Source organism: Serinus canaria, chromosome 1A, assembly GCF_022539315.1.
Source record: "Serinus canaria isolate serCan28SL12 chromosome 1A, serCan2020, whole genome shotgun sequence".
NCBI lineage: Eukaryota > Metazoa > Chordata > Aves > Passeriformes > Fringillidae > Serinus > Serinus canaria.
This window is the reverse complement of record NC_066314.1, coordinates 9,695,082-9,715,889: the sequence shown is the minus strand read 5'-3', so window position 1 is coordinate 9,715,889 and position 20,808 is coordinate 9,695,082. Positions and strand designations below refer to the sequence as shown.

The 20,808-nt window shown below is 34.8% G+C and overlaps 1 protein-coding gene across 4 annotated transcripts in view; it reads right to left on the bottom strand.

Annotated features, from left to right (window-relative positions):
• Positions 1-20,808, bottom strand: part of CACNA2D1 (calcium voltage-gated channel auxiliary subunit alpha2delta 1) — a 359,850-nt gene that overhangs the window by 165,096 nt on the left and 173,946 nt on the right. For all 4 annotated transcript variants that reach the window (XM_050986216.1, XM_030237746.2, XM_050986223.1 and 1 more), the window contains exon 5: positions 3,760-3,804. In XM_050986216.1, the coding sequence (XP_050842173.1) occupies positions 3,760-3,804 (45 nt within the window). The remainder of the gene's footprint in view (positions 1-3,759; positions 3,805-20,808) is intronic.

The window sequence follows — 20,808 nt, the reverse complement described above, 5'->3', positions numbered from 1 at the left end:
AGATCCAATTTTTATCAGTATTTATAAAGCCTCAACTTGATAGCTGTATTTATGCTGCAGTTTAAGCTCAAAGAGAGCTAATGCTTCACAAATTATTCCAAAAACACAAGGCATTACTGAATTAGGAGAAATTCCTAAACAACATGGCACAGACAGCTTATTGTGTTAAAAGATTTCTTCATTCTTTATCATAAAGCAATAAACAAATGTATTTGTTTTAAAATCAACCCTAGGAATGTTCTGGATTTTTCCCTCTAGTGGAACCCACACATGGACCCCTAGTCACATTCTGAATTCACACTTGGTGCAGATATTTACTGTCCAAAGGGACCCATAATTTTAAAGCCTCCAAGTTAGTTCAGTAAAAGAAAAGCAAACATGTTGCTGTCACTTAGTGTGTGATCAATAATTGCACAAAGAGCACAGCTCTGTTAGCCAGGACTGCAAGCCAGTGTGAGACTGCATGAAGGCAGTGTCTAATAAATCACTTGGGCTAACTAGGGACACAACTCCTGCCAGGAGATACAACTGGCTGCCCCCAATTAATGTCCTGGGATTACAGGGAACTGGAGACTACCAATGATGTGTGGCTGGTTTCATATAGACATTTCTTTATTTGTTTAACTTAGTTCTATCCAGCAAATCATTAAAAAAATCATTTCCTTAGGTTGTTTTAGCTTGTCCAGGAACAAGTTTATAAAACCAAAACAAGAAATTAAACAAAAAAAATTGGGAAAAGGAGCAAGATGCAAAGAGGAAATGAGAGAAATGTCAGAAAAGGAATTCAGCATATAAGAAAATTAAACAATTGAGCAATTCAGTGTACAGTCAAGTTGTGGATTACTTGAATACAAGGAAACAGAAAAAAAATAGTTTTAGGAATAAAGCAGACATGAAGTTACTGGAAATAAAATGGAAACAAAAAAACAAAAAAAAGAAGAGGAAAGAATTGAGCAGTGAAGCAAAATTAGTATCAATAAGGTGGGGGTACAAAGGACAAGATGAGAAAACAGCCAAAGCAATATAAAAACTAATTGAAAAGAGCAGCTTAATGTGGGACTACTCAGCTGTCCAATGAAAGCACTGCAGCATTTGTCCAAATCCAACAAGCTGGTGACACCTGCAAATTAAAGTGCACAAACAGGCTGCAATATATCAAACTGAAAGGGTTCTTGGGAAAAGGACAGTGAATGAAAACCTGAGAGATCTATACTATACTAAATGACAAGTTTGGCCATTATCTTCCTATAAGATATAAAAAATGGGAATAAAATACCTCCTACCTTGTTGTGAGGATAAAACTCATTCATTATCATCAAGTGCTCACACATTACACGGAGCACTGGGGGGGAGGGGGAAATAAGCAAGCAGAATATAATTGCTGCTGTAAGATAAAGAGTACAAAAGGTCTACTACTGATTGATGGACTACAGGGTAACAAATTGATTGTTTTATCTGAGACACTGAGAAATCCAAAGGCCAGAGAATGATTGGCCTTCATGGGCTTATCTATTTTTTTTCTTTTTTTAAGTACAAACAAGCCCAGTCATTAGACTGGAAAAGGCCAATATAGAAAGCAGATGAGAAATGAGGGAAGGATCTCCTGAATGTGGTATGGGAATGGGAAGAAGGAAAGGAAACTGTCCTGCAGCATATAAACATACACCAAAAACATACACAGAATTTAGGAGGACTGCTCTTCTGAAAAGGCTGTAATGGAATGGAGACAAATAAAAACTGGCAGGCAAGACCTGTGAGATTGATTTCTTCTAATTCTTCAGCATCCAAAAGTTAAGATCTAAAAGGATCTGTTACAGGGACCTGTTTACAGAGAAACACACACCTAGAAGTGATTCAGTTCAGATAACCTTAGACATCTGTCTCAAAACAAACTGAACAGCTCCCTAGGGATACCCACAGGGATTAGTTCAGATATCTAATTTTAATAAATTAATTTATGCTACTAAGTATTCTTGATTGTACTCAAAGATAAACATGATATCATTTCCTGTGAATAAATGAAGGCTTAGAGCATGGAAGAGGAAAAAAGTGTGGACTTGTTAGACACAGAAAGGAATGGATGGTAAACAATCTTACTAACCAGTGCTTCAGACACAACTTCATTAAAATTTCTAAATATTTAAAGAAAAAAGCTGTCTCAAGCATTTTTTTTCAGTCAGGAGAAGGGACGAATCTGTGGTGTTTACATACACAGTTGAGATCTAGATGAAGGTCTTCTCAAAAAAAATCACTATCAGATAACTGACCATTGTGTCTTTATCACATCTCAACGATAAACTTTATTATAAACTTTATTCTAATGAATGTTCAGAAAGATATAAAAAAAAAAAAAACAAAACTGAAACAGAAATAATACAGTATATCTGGTCTGACAAACTTTGTTTGTTTTTGTGTGTGTGTGTGTGTGTGTGTGTGTGTGTGTGTGTGTACTTTTTAATTGAAGGGAAATAAATGTCCTGAATAAAATAAAAAAAAAAAACAAAGACTAAACTCTGAAATAGTATTTCCTTTCCTGCCTTGCCTAACAGATTTTTTATTTTGGTTCTAAAAGTAACAATCTGAAGACCTTTCCCAGTACTACTTGATCATAACAGATACACCAGAGTTTTTACTTCTTACCACAATCTACATTTACTATCTAGTATATTGAGATTAAAAATCCAATATTTAAGCTTTGTAGTTTTATTTCCAGAGAAGATTGTCACCTGCCATCCGGTGAATTTAATGAGAATAGAATAATACATTTCAAAATTAGGTTCCTTCTAATGAATTTTACTTAAATCATGCAAACTTTAAAACTCAGGACAGTAGTTTGTGGTATCTGAAATGAAGAACTCATAATTCTATATAACCATATAAAATATTCTGCTTGACATGATCTATGTACCTTCTTTAATTGCCTTACAGCAGAAGCATCCATTAAATAGTGATGCCATCAATCTCTAAAGTATACTTGATTAAAAAGTGCAAATGAAGCATGCTGGCAATTCTGATTAATACATTTACAACATTTGTCTATGGTCTTATAAATTAAATCTATAATGAAGACAAGCAGTTGTATTATCTCCAGTGAAGGTGAAGACAGCTTATATTGTCTGCAGAACACATAAAGATTTTTAACAGTTAATGGTAGATATGAGACTTGAACCTTTTTCAAGTAAGAGTTTTAGTAAATCAGGAATTGAAGTATCATACATTTAGTCTAAATCTTGTGATTTGATTTTCAGTTTTCCCAAATCTTATTACAGTCACATAAATGATCACAATGTGAATGAAATAATTATTCAGTAACATTTCACATCTTCTTCCTCCTCATGTAAAAGATTTATTGCAAAGAATACAGAACAACATCATCTGATCCTGGAAAATAAGACCAGAAAATGGTTCCTGCAGAATGAACTGAATTATTTACATTTATCATTTTGATTCTCTAATTCTATAATTATGATTTTATAGCATTTCAAAAAGTGAATTATTCTGCTGTCAGGATCTTCATTGTCCCAGCACATTTTCTGCATGACCAGTAATTCAAACTGTATGAAAGGAGACAGACTTTGAGAATTAAAACATAAAATATGGTCTGGCTCTTGAGGAAGCTTTTAAAGACCTTTTTTTAGTTTCTTGCTTTTTTGCTTCTGCCCAATCTTTAAATACTATTCCTAGAGTTTCATTAATATTTTCATTCCCCTAATTTTCTGAGATTACAGGCAATGAAATTAAATGAAACATATTACTTACATCATTCTGATCATCTTTTGCATTGTAATAGATTATATCATTATTCTGTAAGAGAAAGAAAAGTAATTCTGTTAGTTTGAAAGTAGAGAATAAATCTATGTAGCAATAATCACTACTATTGCAAGACACATTTTGAAGTAAACCACCAGTTGTTTATGTATTCTCTTTGAAACATGACAAACTCTGATCTTTGCTTGCTCTCTGTTGCATGCACAATTTCCCATGCTCGTGCTTAACTTCATTCATTTACTGCTTCTTCTGTGGGAGGCTGCATAAGTCACTCAAAATACAGCTAGAAAAGTACAGATAACATTGAACAAACTCCAGAGCTCATAAAAGGCCTTCATGAGCAGTTTCTGTCACAGACATGTGACTTTCACTGTGCAATTAGGGGATTTATGCACCATGACATCCAGCAGGCAGCAGATCCAGCCGGGCACGGGCTTGGCTAAGTGGGGTGAGTATTTGCTGTACACATGTTTATTGTTTTATTCACCTCCCACTGAGAAAATCAAATCTGTGAAAAGACATCACAGGAGAGTCTGGCTGTGGGAGTGTACAGCAGATCCTGGCAGCTCTGTGGAAACACTGCACCATGTAATTCAAATAAAGCATAGAAGGAGAAGATTGCTTGTTCCCATTCTACAATCAGTCAGAAATTCCATTCAGTGCTCACTTCTATAGCTTGCTGAAAACTGGGGTATGTCCTATGGAATACAGGTTTTTGTGGGGTTGTTGGATTTTTTTTTTCATGTTTAGATATTACTGAACCACTTAAAAGCCTTGAAGATTTAGGAGTAGCTTTCCACCAAGTAAATTGCTGCAATGTACCCAAAGTTTTTTTGAATAAAAGAAATTTTAAGTGCATTTCTGTATGAAATAGAGACATGTATGAACACAGTCTTTTTAATTGTCTTTACTGATTTTGAATAACTGAAGACAAGGCAGAGGCCATATTTCTTCATATCCAGCAGTGTGCTTAAAATAGGTGATTGCTGTTGACCTCCAAAAATTATCTTAATTTATTTTTCAGTTCTGTTTTATGGTAATACCTTTTATGTATCTAAATAACACAACAAAGTGTTTTCTTTTATAAATACCAACAGGAAAGAATGCTTTCAGTAATCATTTTTCAAGTGGATAACCCAACAACAATTCTTACTTTCACTAGAAAGGATGACGTATTACAAGGCAATGCAGTTCATCTTTACAAATGATCATTTTACTCACTCCATAAATAATGACATCATTTATTCTCCTTTGTGACCTTTAAGAAAGTCAAACATGAAATATATTACAGAGGAGCTAAATGTCATTTTGAGGTGAGTGCTATTAACATGAATTCATCCTTTTCCCTCAAAATGAACTTTTCCATCAAGACATTCTTCTATCCATAGGTCAGTTGGTTGAGTATCTGGGTCTGGATATCAAAGCCAGACCTCAAGGCACTACAGACACAGGAGGAAATTCTTTTCATCATTAAAGACTGAAGCTAATTGCTTATTCACTTGATTGTTGTAAGGAAAAGACCACACACTGCTTGTGGACACCTTTGAGTAAGTCAGAAGAGGCAAAGGTTCTATTTTCTTTGGTTCCTCTTCACTTTGTAAATAGCTATGTACAAAATAACTGTTCAGTAAATAATGTGATTGGTTCAAAAGCCCCTCTGATTCTTTAGCAGGCAATATTTGAAGCTGTAAAGGATGCAGCCACAAATATGAACACAAGTGCTTTCATCACATGGTGATCTGTTTAGTTAAAAAAAAAAAATTGGCACATTTTGTTCACCACAATGCTTTATGTCAGGTTGTATTAGAGCAGTTCCCCTGCAATCCCATCCCTAGAAGGTTTTGTCCAGGAAAAATGAGAGCAGGAAAAGCAATGCAGACATAATTAACTGGTTATATTGCTTTTGTTTACAGCTTTTGTTTTTAAAAGGAACAGTTTCATAAAATACTATTTCTATTAGGCCCTCTCTTGTTTTGACTCTCATCTAGACATGAGTTTATATCCTGAGCCCCTCTCCATTGCTCTTGTTTATCCTGCTATCAAGTCATTATCATACAGGATTTTTAATACTGTCATCAACAGACACAACTCTATTCATGTACTTAAACAAAATTATCCTTTATTTTCAAAAGTATATTTTCCTTGTCTTTTATATTTTTATTTCTTTGTTTAAAATTTTCAAAGCTGCCATAGCTTTACTATTTATCTCTACTGGACTGAACAGTATTTTTTAAATCACCTTTTAGAATAACATTTCAGGAACATGATATATTTACAATTTAATGAAAACAAACACTTCCTGCCCAAATGACTTAGATATTTTTGGTAAGGTTATTCAGATCTTGTTCTCCATTACCCTGCCTGGAGATATTACCTATATAATGAATAAACTGACACTGACATTGGACATATCTCACTACTCTTAATATAGAAAATATGAGATACCCAGTGCTACAACACACTGAATGCTGTATGGTTCACAAATAAGATTCATGGATCACTCAGATCTTTAGAGGACAATTTTTCATCATTTAACCACTTCCAGTTGGCAAGAACAAATTGCTTTGTTGCTGGCTCTCAAGTGAGTAGTTTAGTTATTTATTAACTTCTTGACACAAAGAATTTGAATCTTCCCACTGCTGCACACTTTTGGCACCAAGTAATACTGCAAACTTGGTCAGCAAACTGAAGGTAGAATGTAAATATCCTAGATTTTTATGTTTGTTCTTTATCCAGTAATTCTGTGCAAAAGAGGGAATAAAGACTCACTATTACTTCTGTTCACCAATGAAGGGATTTGGTAAGGCAGTCCTGAAGCTGAACTTATAAAAGAATGACTTTGGAAGACCATATGCATATAGGAAAAACTGTCGTGTAGTATCAGTATATGATTTTATGGTTTTCACCATCTGTAATCCTCCTTTCAAGGCAAAAAGTTTCAGCATCTGAGAAAGACATCAGGAAAGTCATATAAAAATTACATTAAGGACTAGGTCATAAATGTTTTATTTTTGACTCTTACTATTTTATTTTCTTTCCTAATCTTAATTTTTCTTCCATGGTTTCATTGATAGCATTGTCTGCTGAAGTGAGATTATTCCACTGTCTTTAAATTGCTTTTCATTTCAATAGTTCTCTGTTTTCCACCTCGGGGTATAAAACAATTCCAATGGGAAACATTACATATTGGGTATTATTAATAAATTCCTAAATTTCACCACACAAAATCTGAAGTTGATAGTCTCTATAATTTCTGTGTCAAGAGAAGAAAAGCATGGGAAAACACTGGCTTTCAGAAAATCTGCAGATGAAATTCAGGCTCACACCAACACTAACTTACACTCATATTTTGCTTCTCTTCAGAGCAAGTTCACAGACAGTCTATTGATTCAACACATAAATGCCAAGGATTACATCAGTGAAGCTGTAGTTGGCTTTTCATCTCTGGAAACAATGCTATTTTCAATTTAGTTCTTCCAAGAACAACAAGGGATTACATTGCAACAAGACACATGGACTCTACAGGTAATTATGTGTTGCAAAAAATTGCAAGAGTATATCCATGGCATTTTGCTGGTAGGAAATCTACATCCTCTTTCACAAAGTGCCAAAAAGAAAGCTCCTGGTCATTGCTGCCATGTAGGGGTGCCTACAGGAACACCTCTTCTCCAAATCTTAGGCTAGAACTCCAAGAACTTTTCATGCAGTTTGGGCTCCACCATCCAGTCTAAAGATTCATTTTGGAAATCTTTTTCAACAGACATCCAATGCAGCCTATTCAGAAGTGCTGCTTTCACTGAAGCTGTGGTTAAAATGATATAAAACCTCAGATCCATCTTGAGGCTTCCTAGAGACCCTACAGGACCCAGAGCCTGTGATGCAGCCTAAAATGGTGTTAGACCTACAGGGGAGGTGGCTTGAAATGAATTCTAGAACTTTACAAGACTCTATAATGAGCTACAGGAAAATAAATAGATTGTATATTAAAAAAAAAGGGGGGCAGGAGGGAAGAGAAAAAGGTTTTCTGCAGCTTTTCTTATTGAAGAAATTAATATAATGTATTAATTTTGAAAGATATGACAGTTATCCTTTTTTCCTTAAAAGTCGTGTTTCCAGAATTATAGGTAAAATGTTAAAGTAAAAAAATTGCAGTTTTAGCCATTACAGAGACACTAGAAAATAATTAACTCCCTCAGAAAGTAAAACAGAAAAGCTTCAGTGAATGCTTTCCACAACTCCAAGATTTTCTTCAGTAAACCCCTGGAAACAAACTTAAAATTATTGTAGCAGATTCTATTGCAAATACATATTACTGCATAATTATAAGTACATTTTAAAAAATCTTAAATTACAGCCAAATATGTTTATTTGGATTTTGTTTTAAAACAGGATACTTCCCACAACCTCCAAGTATTTTACCCAAGAAGTGCTAAAGCACCCAAAGTGAGTCAGTGTAAAAAAGCTGCTCTATATTGCAGATAATCTGCAAAAAGTGAGGATTTTTTTTTTTAGTTTGCAGGCAAGAGGTAGAGAAAGAAATCAAAATCAGGGAGAAACAAAACCATGCAGCAAATAAAAATCTGATCTTGACTCTTCAGTTTAAAAAGAAGTTCTTAGAATTACAGATATAAATTTGGTGGACATTTTAAAATCAAAATAAAATCCCCCACACTTGGAAAAGATATTCACATTAGTGAAACAACTTGAAGTCCTTTTGTTTAGCATAAAGCAAAAAAAATATTAATAATACTGGTCCATTTCACTCTTTAGGCAGACCAAAGGAAATTAATGTAAATGCCTAAAAATGCTAAAAAAGAATTTCATTAAGTATTGACAAAACATCCATTTTAATTAAAAAAAAAAAAAATTCCTTGTGTCCCCTTGGATAAAGAAGTGTATTTAAAAAGTTCACTCTAATACCTTTGGGGTAATTAAGGTTTAAACCCACCCTCACAAATTCTGTGAAAAATAATCCAGGCAATTTTAGTTTAATCCTTTATACAGTCTGACATGCAGTTTAAGGCACAATAGACTCCTCAGAAAAGAAAGCTAAATATGGCCTACCACACATAAAAAATTACATCTGTTTGTAAAGGGGATAATGCCAGGGAATAAAAGCCTGCAAACAGGGGAAAAAAAAAGTCAACTACTACTATCTCTTCTGTTACACCATTGTGATTTTACATTAGTGAAATGACACATAAAAAAGGAGCTTTGCTGCTAATAACTTCTTTTTTCCCTTCACTATCCATATGTAAAAATAGTGATTTATCACTTGTCCTTAAAGTGAACAAAATTTCAGGCAATAGAGTAAACCAGTTGCAATTATAATTACAGTGTATGCATGCCATTACAGTGCCTAAACATGGGCTGCAAGAAATTGGTTAGAACACACATTAAAAACATGAAAACTGGACATAGAATCAAGATATTTTAAAAATAAAATTAACAAACAGAAAAAAATAAATGGTGAAATAATAATCTATCAAGTAATATGTCACCATATGAAACAAAAGATGGACAAATGAGTCACTCGGGTTAGACATTTTTCCCCCAAACTTGATTTGATTAAATAACTGCTTTGTCAGAATATTAAATTTTATACACTAATTAAAACCTTCCAGGTCTGCACTATAATTTATGATAAGCCTTTTTCATCAGATTTGTGTAAAGGGCTTTTCTCAAGATTCCACTGAGACTAATAATTGAAATGAAAAGATGAAGGTGAAGATTTCAGGAAATAACATAAAGGAGCATTAAAGGTGCTGCACACTCTTTCTCATAGCATATTCTTTCTTTTAAATGGTGAGTAAAATCTACTTTTTCAGCAATCATTTACAGGTAATTCCTTCACTGAAATTATCAATACAGAATTATTCAAAATTTACTGACTCAAAAGTTTTCATGGGGGGGGGTCACTTGACCATTCACAGATGCATCAGAATGATAAAAAAATAATAATTTATCAATCACCTGCGTGCTCAACAGCAGAACTAAAACATACAAGGCTCATTTAAAAAGATGTTAGATAAGTGTAATGCAAGACACATGCAGAATCCAGATAAAAATACACTATGGGAAAGATATTCTTTCAAGCCCTTGGCATGGATTCTGAGGATTTTTGATCTGAGATTGGATCCACAGATTGCAGCATTGATGGTGGTCAGACTTTAGGCATCTGAGTTAAAAACTGAGATCTTGAAAGAGTCCTTTGAAGTCTAAACTTGGGAGAGACCTTTGAAATATCTGACATTCCACCAAAAATATTCCAAAAGTATTCTCTAGGTATCACATCCCACCCACCCCAGGCTGGGCTCTGCCAGCCCAGCAGTGCTGTGACCAGGGCAGGTCTCAGCTACTCTGTGAGCAAAGGTGGAGCTGTCACCCTTCTGCTCCTGGGGCCACTCCATGGCCTGACCTTCCCAGGGACACATTTCCTTGTGCCCTTCTGCTCACTGTGAAAATATCTGATTACGTGCTGAATTTAACCACACTTGATTTAATTTGTCTTGTGCAAATTACAATTGGTAAAGCTGAGTAAGAAGTTTTTTATATCATATTCAAATCTCAGGAGGAAACCCTTCTAATTTTCACAGGACACAAGAAGTAGGGTTTTTTTGTTTTATTTTCTTTGCTTTAGTGTCCATATTATGCTACATTATACATTTACTTTGAAAAAAGGGAAGCAGTGAAGAGTATCAAGGTTACCTGCATAACCACAAAAGGATAAATAACAAACATTTGAAAGAATATTAACTCTTCAGATTTATAGAATTCATCACATAAACTGTAAAAAACTTCTCTATGTCCAAAAAAAAAAAAAATCCACAATTTCAAGATATTTTTCACTGCAAGAATAACTGTTAGAAAGTGCCATTGGACTACTTAAGCTTCCAGGAAGATACTTAACTTCATGGAAAAAAGTTAAGAATACATTTCAAGTACTAATTGCACTTCGACTGCAGAGTTAAAAGTCAAAAGTAGTTGAATGTGGGAGGTTAAATGTAATAGTGCCCAAAAGATGAGAAATACAAGTCAGACAAACACACATTCAAATCAAACACACATTCAAATCAAAATCTACAGAGATGTCTGTTCTGCTAAAAGAATACAGAATACTCCACCAAAAACTTCTGCATAAAGACATCCTCTGGCTCAATGGCCTGCAGTCAAACACCAATCTTTGTGGGACAAGCAGATAATTGTTAATAAAACAATGGAATTTTGGAAATTAGCCTACTGCTAAGTACAGTCAATTTTTTTAATGAATTGTTTGTCATTTAGGGGGCTTTTAAAATTTACTTCAATTTTTTAGTGCAACTGGTAAACTAAGGAAATTACATGTGGCAAACAATTAGGCATTTTTTTGGTTGCTAAGTATCAAAGGCCAAATACTTCATGCAGGAATGAAAAATTATTGACTGAAAATTTAAAGTTGCAAAACCACTTTGATCTTATTCTCTGGTATAGTTGCTTATATCACAGACTGACTTGTTTTAGTTAATCAAGCTGAAGAATTATTCTCAAGAATGGTATTTTGAACATAGTAAAACCTAGGATTTTATGTACTTGCATGTGTGACAAATGACCAGGAAAGAAAATCATGAAGAGACTCTCCATGAGTTACCAAACTTAAAGAAGAAACTTTAAATTTAATTCAAAGAACCAGCTGCATACATAAAGAGATAGGAATAGCCATCCTCTCTATTCTTCCTCTAGTGCTCTAAGTCAAAAACAAGGAAGACGAGATAACACTGAGAAACAAAAATATTTTAAGTCCATTTTAATTTTTGCAAATAAATTCTTCCAAAAGATCCAGGAAACTGCCAATTTTCTCATCACAATAGCTTCCTCAAAATATAAGCAACTTCATTTTATAAGGCAAAATGCAAGTGATTACAAAGCAGGTTTCCAGGTGGGAAAATGAAATTAATTTGTTAGCAGCTAATTAACCTCTATATCACACTATCTGATCAGTTTAATTAAAGCAGCAAAGCATGTTTATTATAATTTATTTAGCATTACTTTCTTTAGTCAATGAAAGAATATAAAAATAAAATAAAGTTTTAAAAAATTGTCTAAACTGATTGCATATTTTTAGATTGTAAATAGTGCAAAAAGTAGAGTACAGGAGCCTTGATAAATAATTTGGAATAAATTTCCTTTGGATTCACAAGAAATTGGCACTCTGAATTCATATCTGTGTAGGTGCTGGGATGCAATGAACCACTTGCACTATCATAACCAAATATAGTAAATATGCCAGTCCTTCTACTCCAACAAATCCTCAAAAGCCCTTGATAAAAAATATTTTCTACAAAGCAAGAGGCAAATATTTAGTAGAATTTTTTCCTCCCGAAAAATATGTGTGTGCATTTGTTACATTTCTTCTGTGTTCTATCCATTATCTTATCCAAATAAGACCAATTTTAGCAATGCTGCAATCTGTTGCTACAAAAAGGAATAAAATTTTAGGCATGTGACACTACAATGGGGTAAGAACTCAAGGGTGGCTTCTTGGAGATCCATGGCAGTGGCTGAAGTGTGTGCACTTCAAGGCTCAGCTTCACAAAAACAAACAAACAAACAAACAAATGTATCACAAGAAATACATCACACAAAGTCACTGTAACTAAATTCTAAGCAGCAATACACAAATAACAAAAATATATTTTAAGACTCTCATTGGAGTAGTAAAATGCCAACATTTTGGATAACTTTCATTAAATTGCAACAGTAGAGAGCCTCATACAGCTTTTCATTTTCTCTTTTATCCACATGTAAAAACTAAAATACAAGAAGATTTTAGGATACTTCTATGTGGTAATACAATACTGTGTAACACAGGAAAAATGAATTTTCATATATAAATTATGAAAGCCTGATCCAAAATTTGGATCACGTTTTACAATGCTGACACTGACTTGTAATTTTAATGATCTCTAATATTTTTTAAAGTATTGATTTCTTTCCCTGTCTGGATCAATCCTTCACTGAGTTTATTCAATCACTTAAAATGAGTCCTTAAACCCCAGAGAGTTATAACACACACAGAAAAAAAAAATCCCCAAAACAATTGCTATAACTCATCTTACACAATTTTCATGAAAATTAGGAAAAAACCTAAACGAATCTCTCCATTTCCTCCTAAATGTGACAAGTCCTATTACAAAAGGTAATAAAGTTCAAAACATGTCAGGCTATGTTTTCTTTTAAAATTCCTTTGGCTTACCCTTGTAAAAAATGTCTGGCATATTGACTGCTAATTGTTTTAATGGGCCTCTTATAAAGACAAATCTTTCTTAAGAATTTAATCTAAATCATTTTTCCTCTATCTCTGATGTCTTTAAAAGAAAGCAACTCTGGACAGCAGTTACCAGGTTCTAAGAATTATCCCAGGCTCACCTAATTAATAAAGAACAGAAGGAATCACAATTTAATTATTCATCTTTGGCAGCTGTTTTGTGCATGTCTTGCACTCAATCACAGCAATAAAGCAAAGCTTCAGGAGCACACCTCATTTCAGAAGTAGCTCAGGAGCATGAGACAGGCCAGCAGCTGGAAAATATTCCTTTTGTTATTTAGTATGAAATGATGAAGACTTTTCCAGTTAATCACTACAAGCAAAAGGTTAATAAAAAAATAGAAAAAAAGTTATTTTTCCTCCTAATTACTAATGTTAAGTTGGTATTCTGGAAGTCATGCAGAAGAGGAATAGGATTTAAGGGTTCTATCAATATCTTGCTGTTATGTTTCTCATTCTCCATCTTAACAACAGCACTAAATGAAAAGGGGTTTGTGTTTCCTCCCATGGATCACAGCAGGGGTTTTCATTCATCAATTATTTGATGCTTATGCCACAAACTGCAAAGAAATAGAGAGAAACCTTTGAAAGCCAGACTGATGGCTGCTGGCTGTCAGTGGGATGGAGAGAACAGCAATCTTTCCTTGAGAACAGTCCTGGCTTTACAACTCAAAGAAGGAATCTTCTAGTTATGGACTTGCACATCCTTCTAGTTCAACAACTGACACAATTTAAAAAAATATTTTAAGCTTTATATAAATTAATCTTATTCTAGGCAGAGACTTATTAAGTTTACAGCATTTTATCATTCCCATCAGAGTCTATGGTAACACATGGAAGTTTGGGCCCTTACACTGTATTACTCACTTTCAAATTCTCATACAAATCAGCACTTTGAAATTCATCTCTTTCTTTAAAATTCAGGATGGACAAACAGATATATCACAGAAGTGTGAAGATGTGAAGAAAGAGACAATGTGAGAAATTTTGAACAAGCAAAATAGCTCTCTCTTGTTAAAATAAAAAATGAAATGAATGCAGGTATTTGTTAAGAAAGACAGAAAAGCTCCTGCAAACCTAACTGAGGCTACTGAAAAAAGAGCTTGGCACTGGAATATCACAGTGAAGAAGAGAGAATGAAGTAAATTTTAAAGTATGTATTAAACTAGTTTTAGCTTGAAGAAATGCATCATTTTGTTCCCTGAAATTTATGCTCTGTTGCTTGGGACTATCTCAGCTCAGCTCTCCACAGCACCATTACACAGTGCTACAGAAACGTGAGCTGAGATTGCAGAAAGCACAAGAGGGAGAAACTACAAATGCTTAAAAAGGGATACGGGGAACTTAGGCTGATGGGGAAAGAAGAAGGAAAAATATCTGCAAATACTGGCAAAATAAAACTGAGATGTTCTAACTGAAAGGTGGGGAAGTGGTATGGCAAAACTTCTTCTATGAGAATTTAGGATCCCTTAGTCTAAAGGTCATTTAAACTATGATGCCACAGCAAATGAGATGAAACTTGCCTATATGGAGAATATTCAGTCTGGTAGAAAACTTTTACTGGAAGTTTTCTTTAAACTTTTATCTAACCTCACAGAGAAAGCACAAGAAGTTTTATGAGGTGAAAACACCAGAATTTTGTGCAAGCACAGAAAAATATCAACTGAGCCAACCTTCTTAGTTTTACTGTACTCCTGTGTAACTCTTAAGAAATGCAAAACTGAAGTTACCCTCCTGAGAGCTGGTGACGCCCAAAGGAATATGACAATCCTACCTGAATTAATATTTCATCAGGGATTATTCACTCATTTATAATGTGAGGATGTGGTCTGCTCATTTTTATATTTATTCTCACATTTTCAAGAAAGTTACAATTCACAATTTTTCAGTGCAATATAATTTGTGACTCACAAATTGGAAAATTAAAACAGAATGACAGTGTGTTCTATAAACTCATCAGTCACAGTCATAGAGCTGGCCCACACTTCTTCAGACTTGCTAAGTCCTAATGCCCCTTCAACAAGACCTAGAGTTGGTGCATTTATTTAAAGGGTTCTTATGTGCTCATTGCAAGAATTAACTGGGAAAAAACAAAGCAAATGCTTAACAGCTACATTTCTGGTCAAAACAGGTAGGATTTGTAGGCATGATGTAAGCACAGGTTAGGATCTTGCTAATTTTGAAGAATTTCTCTGCTCTGTGTTATGTACATCTCTTGCTTTGTGGCCAAGTCTACAGAAATACCTGACACTACTTCAATCACACATCAGCATTTGCAGGACATAAAAGAGACACTTTCACCTTTTGTTTAAATTCTGATGAGAGTTACACTATACTCAGGAGATGGAAAGCTGAGAATTCCCAAATCCCTCCAGCAAAAGGCAGCTCTTAATAATAAGATTGTCTTGCACCCCCAGAGCATTTGAAAGTCTGTGTAAAATGAAAGATCCTTTAAGTTTCTGCAGCATTGCAACTGCAAAGGAGTGCAGACATTAAACATTTTCTGTTCACATCTACTGCACAAGACCTTGTTCAAGGAGCAGGGAGTGGAGGGAGTCTACAAACTTTTAAATATGGGAACTTTCCAACTCCCCTCCTAAGTTCTTTTCTCATAGCAATGAGCTTAGACAAACTGAATTTTCATCTGGCATCTTACAGGAATCTTGGGAGAAAAGAAGGTAAAATATCAGGCCTGCATGACACCACTGGTTTTGTCATTTGAAAAAAAAAAAAGAAGTAAATTGAGTTAAGAAACCCACAAATATCTCCACCTCCAAAAGTCCAATTCAGCTCAGACTTTCAGAAAAAATCTATTTTTAGTATGAAATAACACATGTAGAATTCCATATACACTTATTCACAGTATTTGCTCTTTCTAGCAAGAAATATTTCAAAAATATTTGGGTCTAATATCCTTTAAAAAAACCTCTAAGTTTTGCTATTAAGAATGAAATTCCTTCTCTGAAGTAAGAACCAAACAGCTGTAATATTTTCTGAATTTCTCAGTTTTAGAAGTCTGACTGCATATTTGAGTCTTACACCATTGATTAACTTCCAGTGCATATTAAATCAGTTTTTTTTTTTTAGTTTTAAATTAAAAAAAAAAAAGAAAAAGCAACAACAACAAAAAAAATCCCTCTCCCAGCTTGTAAATATAACAAAAATTTCCATTTATAAATATTGACAGCAAAGTTCGGTTGGTTAACCCTTTTTTCAAAAACTTTGGCACATTTCCTAAATTCACTGTAATAAGGGTCAGAATATTATGTGATAGCCAACAGGAAAATGAGTTTTCCTGGGAGTGTGGAAACTAGTCAGATCCTAGTTTTACTGGCAAGGACAAATCATAGAAAAAAATATATTGTTAGTTTTGAAATAAAAATATTTGACAAAAAAGCTTACAGGCAGACTAAACAGCACCCTTCAAGTCCATCTCTAATTGATGTTACTTATTCACCAAAGGTATTAAAACAGTGCTATGAATTACTTATCCCAGACTGACATGAGAAACTGAATTTGAGGGTGAAAGGTAACATCAAAAAACCAGTTAGCTTCACCTGATTCAATGAACTCTTAGAAAATGTGCATAATAGCAGCCTGCAAAAGCTTTTCTAAGCATATGGTACTTCTCAGTTTTAAACTGAAGAACCTACAGGATGTTAATAAATGAGTACAATAGTATATCTTGCTTTTAATAAGGTGTTTGTTCTGAAAGCACATTAAAGCCTCATTCAAAATGAAGGTGATAATGCACCCATATGGCAGCTTAATAATAGAAATCACACCTTTCTTTCTTTTCTTCTCACCTAGATCCTTCCCTCCACCTCTTTTAGAAGCTGCACGTTTTTTAAATTAGTTGCCTGGTCAATAAGTAAGAAAAATATATTAGATGTCTTTAACATATTTGATTTTTAAGATAAAATGGAATGCTTGAAAGCCCTCAACAGTGATTGAAGGTGTTTCTTTGCTGTACTCTAAAAGCTTTTTTGGCAGATTTCCAGCCAGTGAAGCACTTCACTGCACAGATGAGATCTGTGCAATGATTTATATTAAAAAGTTACACTCCTTTACTGAAAGTAAGCATAGTAAGAGGTGGTAAATAACCAGTATCTAAAGACTAAAAACTAGATCCTCTATAGATACACATTTTATATCCCTGTTTATAATCTTAATTCTGATTGTACTGTCTTCCTCATCCACAAAAGATAGCTCTTCTATAGTTACACATTTTATATCCCTGCTTATATATAATCCTAATTCTGATTGTACTGCTACCACTGTCTTCCTCATTAACTCCCTAACGGGTTTAAAATTCATAAAGTGTGAAAAAGAAAAAAGAAATCAAGGATTTCAGTATGATTATTCACACTAGCTGTTATTGATGTAATTCTCATTCAGGATTGTAGCAGATATATAACAGAACAGAAGCATGGAAGAGCTTTCCTATGGAAGCCCACATTTTAGAGGAAAATCAATGATTTCTAGAGCAAAAGACTCATCTGAGAGACTCTAAGTTATAAAACTCCAGGCAAGGTAGCAAGCCACACTACTCTTAAAATGATTTCTAATGATTCTGATTTTTTTTTAATTTCTTTTAAGATATTTTTCTTTTATTTAATTAGTATTGTGAGATATTTGTAAACCAGAAGGCACACTGAGACTTTTTGAAGTAACAATGCAAACATTGGGGGGCAGGCTGTTGGGGACAGACAGACAAACACAGGGATCTTGTTCCCAGGAGGGAATGCCAGACAAATTCTGCACTAAAATGGTGAGGCTTATGCCACATCTCCAAAGAGGCTTCAGCATGGACTTGTTCACAGTGGATTTCTGCACTTGGATGAAATTCTCCTAACTAATGCTGGAGATCCTGGGAAGCTGAAGTCAGTGTGTTCCAAAGGCTGGAACTATTGTGTCTCCTGTCTCACTTTGACAAGTATTATAGAGAACTGCAGAAATGTTTGTTCCTGGAATATTCCCAGTGCATTTCCATGACTCAAAAAGGTATAAGGGATTTGATAAACATCAGCTAAACACGAGAAAAAACCCTTAAACCCACTCAATTTCAGTAAGTAGTATTTATCCTTATTTCCTCTTTACCTTACCTTCTTATTACTCCCAGCATGCACACACAGAATTCGTGCCCTGGGTAGAAAAATGTCCAAGTGCAATCACTGGCAGAAAAATGGTACTTAACTCCTTTCAGTGAGATAGGGCACATTTAATTTAAATTATACACAAATGGAGGCTACAGGTCCCAGAAGAGGTGGCACACAGCCCTTCATAGAATAAAATATTGTCCTTCCTAGAACCTGTCATTTAAATTGATCATTTGGATGGGTTTTTTTTCAAATCACAGAGGCTTTAGAAATGCAAGGTGTTATCCAAAATGAATCAAAATTTAAGGAAGATTTATTTCACTGAGTTTTGGATCAAAGCACTGTGGAAGGATACAGACAGCTTTGACACTTTGCCTCTGTTCAGTGTTACTATAACTTTCACTAAATTATAAAGTACCCATGACTTGCTAGGGAAGGATCCCACACCTACTTGGCACCTGTGAGGACTGGTTCCCTGCACTGCAGGCCTGGTGCCAAATCTCAGCTGCATCATTTCTCACAGATGCTCTTTGCACAAAAGAGAATTCTCAGAGGTACAAACCATGAGACAACTGCAACATATCCCTGAAGAGATGACAGAAAAAAGATTCTAGCTAGATTTCTTCACAGAGTTTTCCTTCTTTCAAGAGGCACAATATGTTTAGTAAACTGCTTCTTTATAATGAAACCATGCCAAAGCTGAAAGTTTCATGGTTGGTTTGTTTGCTTTCCAGCTGAGGCTTTTAAGATACAGTGTTTTAGAATTGTTGTAACATCCACAATAAACTACAGACAGTCCTGAAAATCTTCCTAAAACTTCAAGATACAACAGAGATACCTACTACTACTGCTCTGCTCTTCAAGTCAGCACTTGGATCAAGTCTGGTGATAGGAAACCTGTTTGTTATCATTTTCATCTTTTATTTATTTTTTGAGCAACCTTTCACTACAGTTTTATGCAGCCAAAATTTCTACCAGAAAAATATAAACAAATAAACCATAATTCTAAAGCAATATTCCCATGACCTTTTGTCACTATTTTTAAGCCCAGTTGGTACATGAACACCAGCCCACATATTATCATTGGAGAAAATGCTGTCTCAAAATTACCAAGGGGCAGAAAAACATGATTTACACAGAAGAAAATAAAAATACACTGCTGGTTAAAAGTTAAAGCATATTGAAAGAATTTTTCATGTGGCATTTTTATATGACAATTAAGTCTTAAAACTTAGAGTTTCAGTCCCCATATAAATAAGTGGATGTTAATAGGCCATGCATACCGAGTCCCCTCTTAAAATACCAATGAGATATCCCTTATGTTTTTACATGTGTAAGTACAATTAATACAGCAACCCAACTGGAAACAAAATTGCTTTAGTTAACCAACCATTGCAAGGCAATCAAGTGTGGTATCAAATGTAATTGTAGAAGATTCATTTGGGGAATAACAGCAATTACTTCATACAGAATTCTCCCTTTCATTCTTTCAGCTTGCATATATTTTTTTCATGAGTCTCTATCCCAGAAAAAAATTGGATGATCACAACTGTCAAAGGCATCCCCCTTTCAATCTGCAGTGTACAAGAAATTTCAAACTGACAAGGCTGTTTCATTTAGATTTATTGGTTTGTACCTCTGAGTTGTAACTGCTTTAATCTAAAATATCCAAGCAGGCTTAATTCCTCCAGCTGTACAGGCAGCTGGGGAATTGGGCAGTACCAATGGAATAGGAAACAGAGAATGGGATTTCTCCATTTGCCTGAAGCTAAGCACTTTTGATTTTCCTTCATAAACTTCACAGATATTATCTTGGAACCTAGTAGTTTTAAACAGGTAAGTCTTTTTTAGGGGTCATACAAGTAAATTGTAGTTCAACTATTTTAACCAACTTTGTGCTTCATCAGGAAAATACATATCACAATCCAATATTTCTTTTGTTTCCCTTTTTAACTTAGAAGATACTTGATATTCCTAATTACTATTCTTAATTAAGAACTTTGAATAACTTTGTACCTTTAGTAAATTAATTAGTCATTTCCGAAAGTATTTTGCTGTTTAACTATCAGTGAAAAATACTCATATCCACAATTATGTTTTTTGTCACTTAGCTAAAACTAATGATAAATATGTAAGAGGCATGCTCTTAACTAATATTAGATTTCCAAAATGTCCAGCTCCCAGCTGGATAACAGAGTTACATAGTGGATGAGCAATGGGCTCCCGGGCCAGGCACAAAGGTGACAGTGAATGGGGGGACATCAGGCTGGGGACCTGCCACTGCTGGGGTCCCACTGGGCTCCATCCTCAGCTTGGTTCTCTTCAACACCTTCATTAATGGCTTGGATGCAGTGCCTAAACTAAGTTAGTTTCTGATGACACCAAACTGGGAAGGAGCTGTCTGCCCCCTCAAAGGCAGAGAGGTCCTGCAGAGACACCCCATACCCTGGAGTGATGGGCAACCACCAACCTGACCAAGTGTAACAAGGGCAAGTGCCAGATTCTGCACCTGGGATGGGGCAGCCCTGGATGTGTTATAGACTGGGGAAGGACAGGCTGGAGAGCAGCTGTAAAAAGGGACCTGGGGGTCCTGGTTGATGGCAAGTTGGACATGAGCCAGCAGTGCCCTGGCAGCCA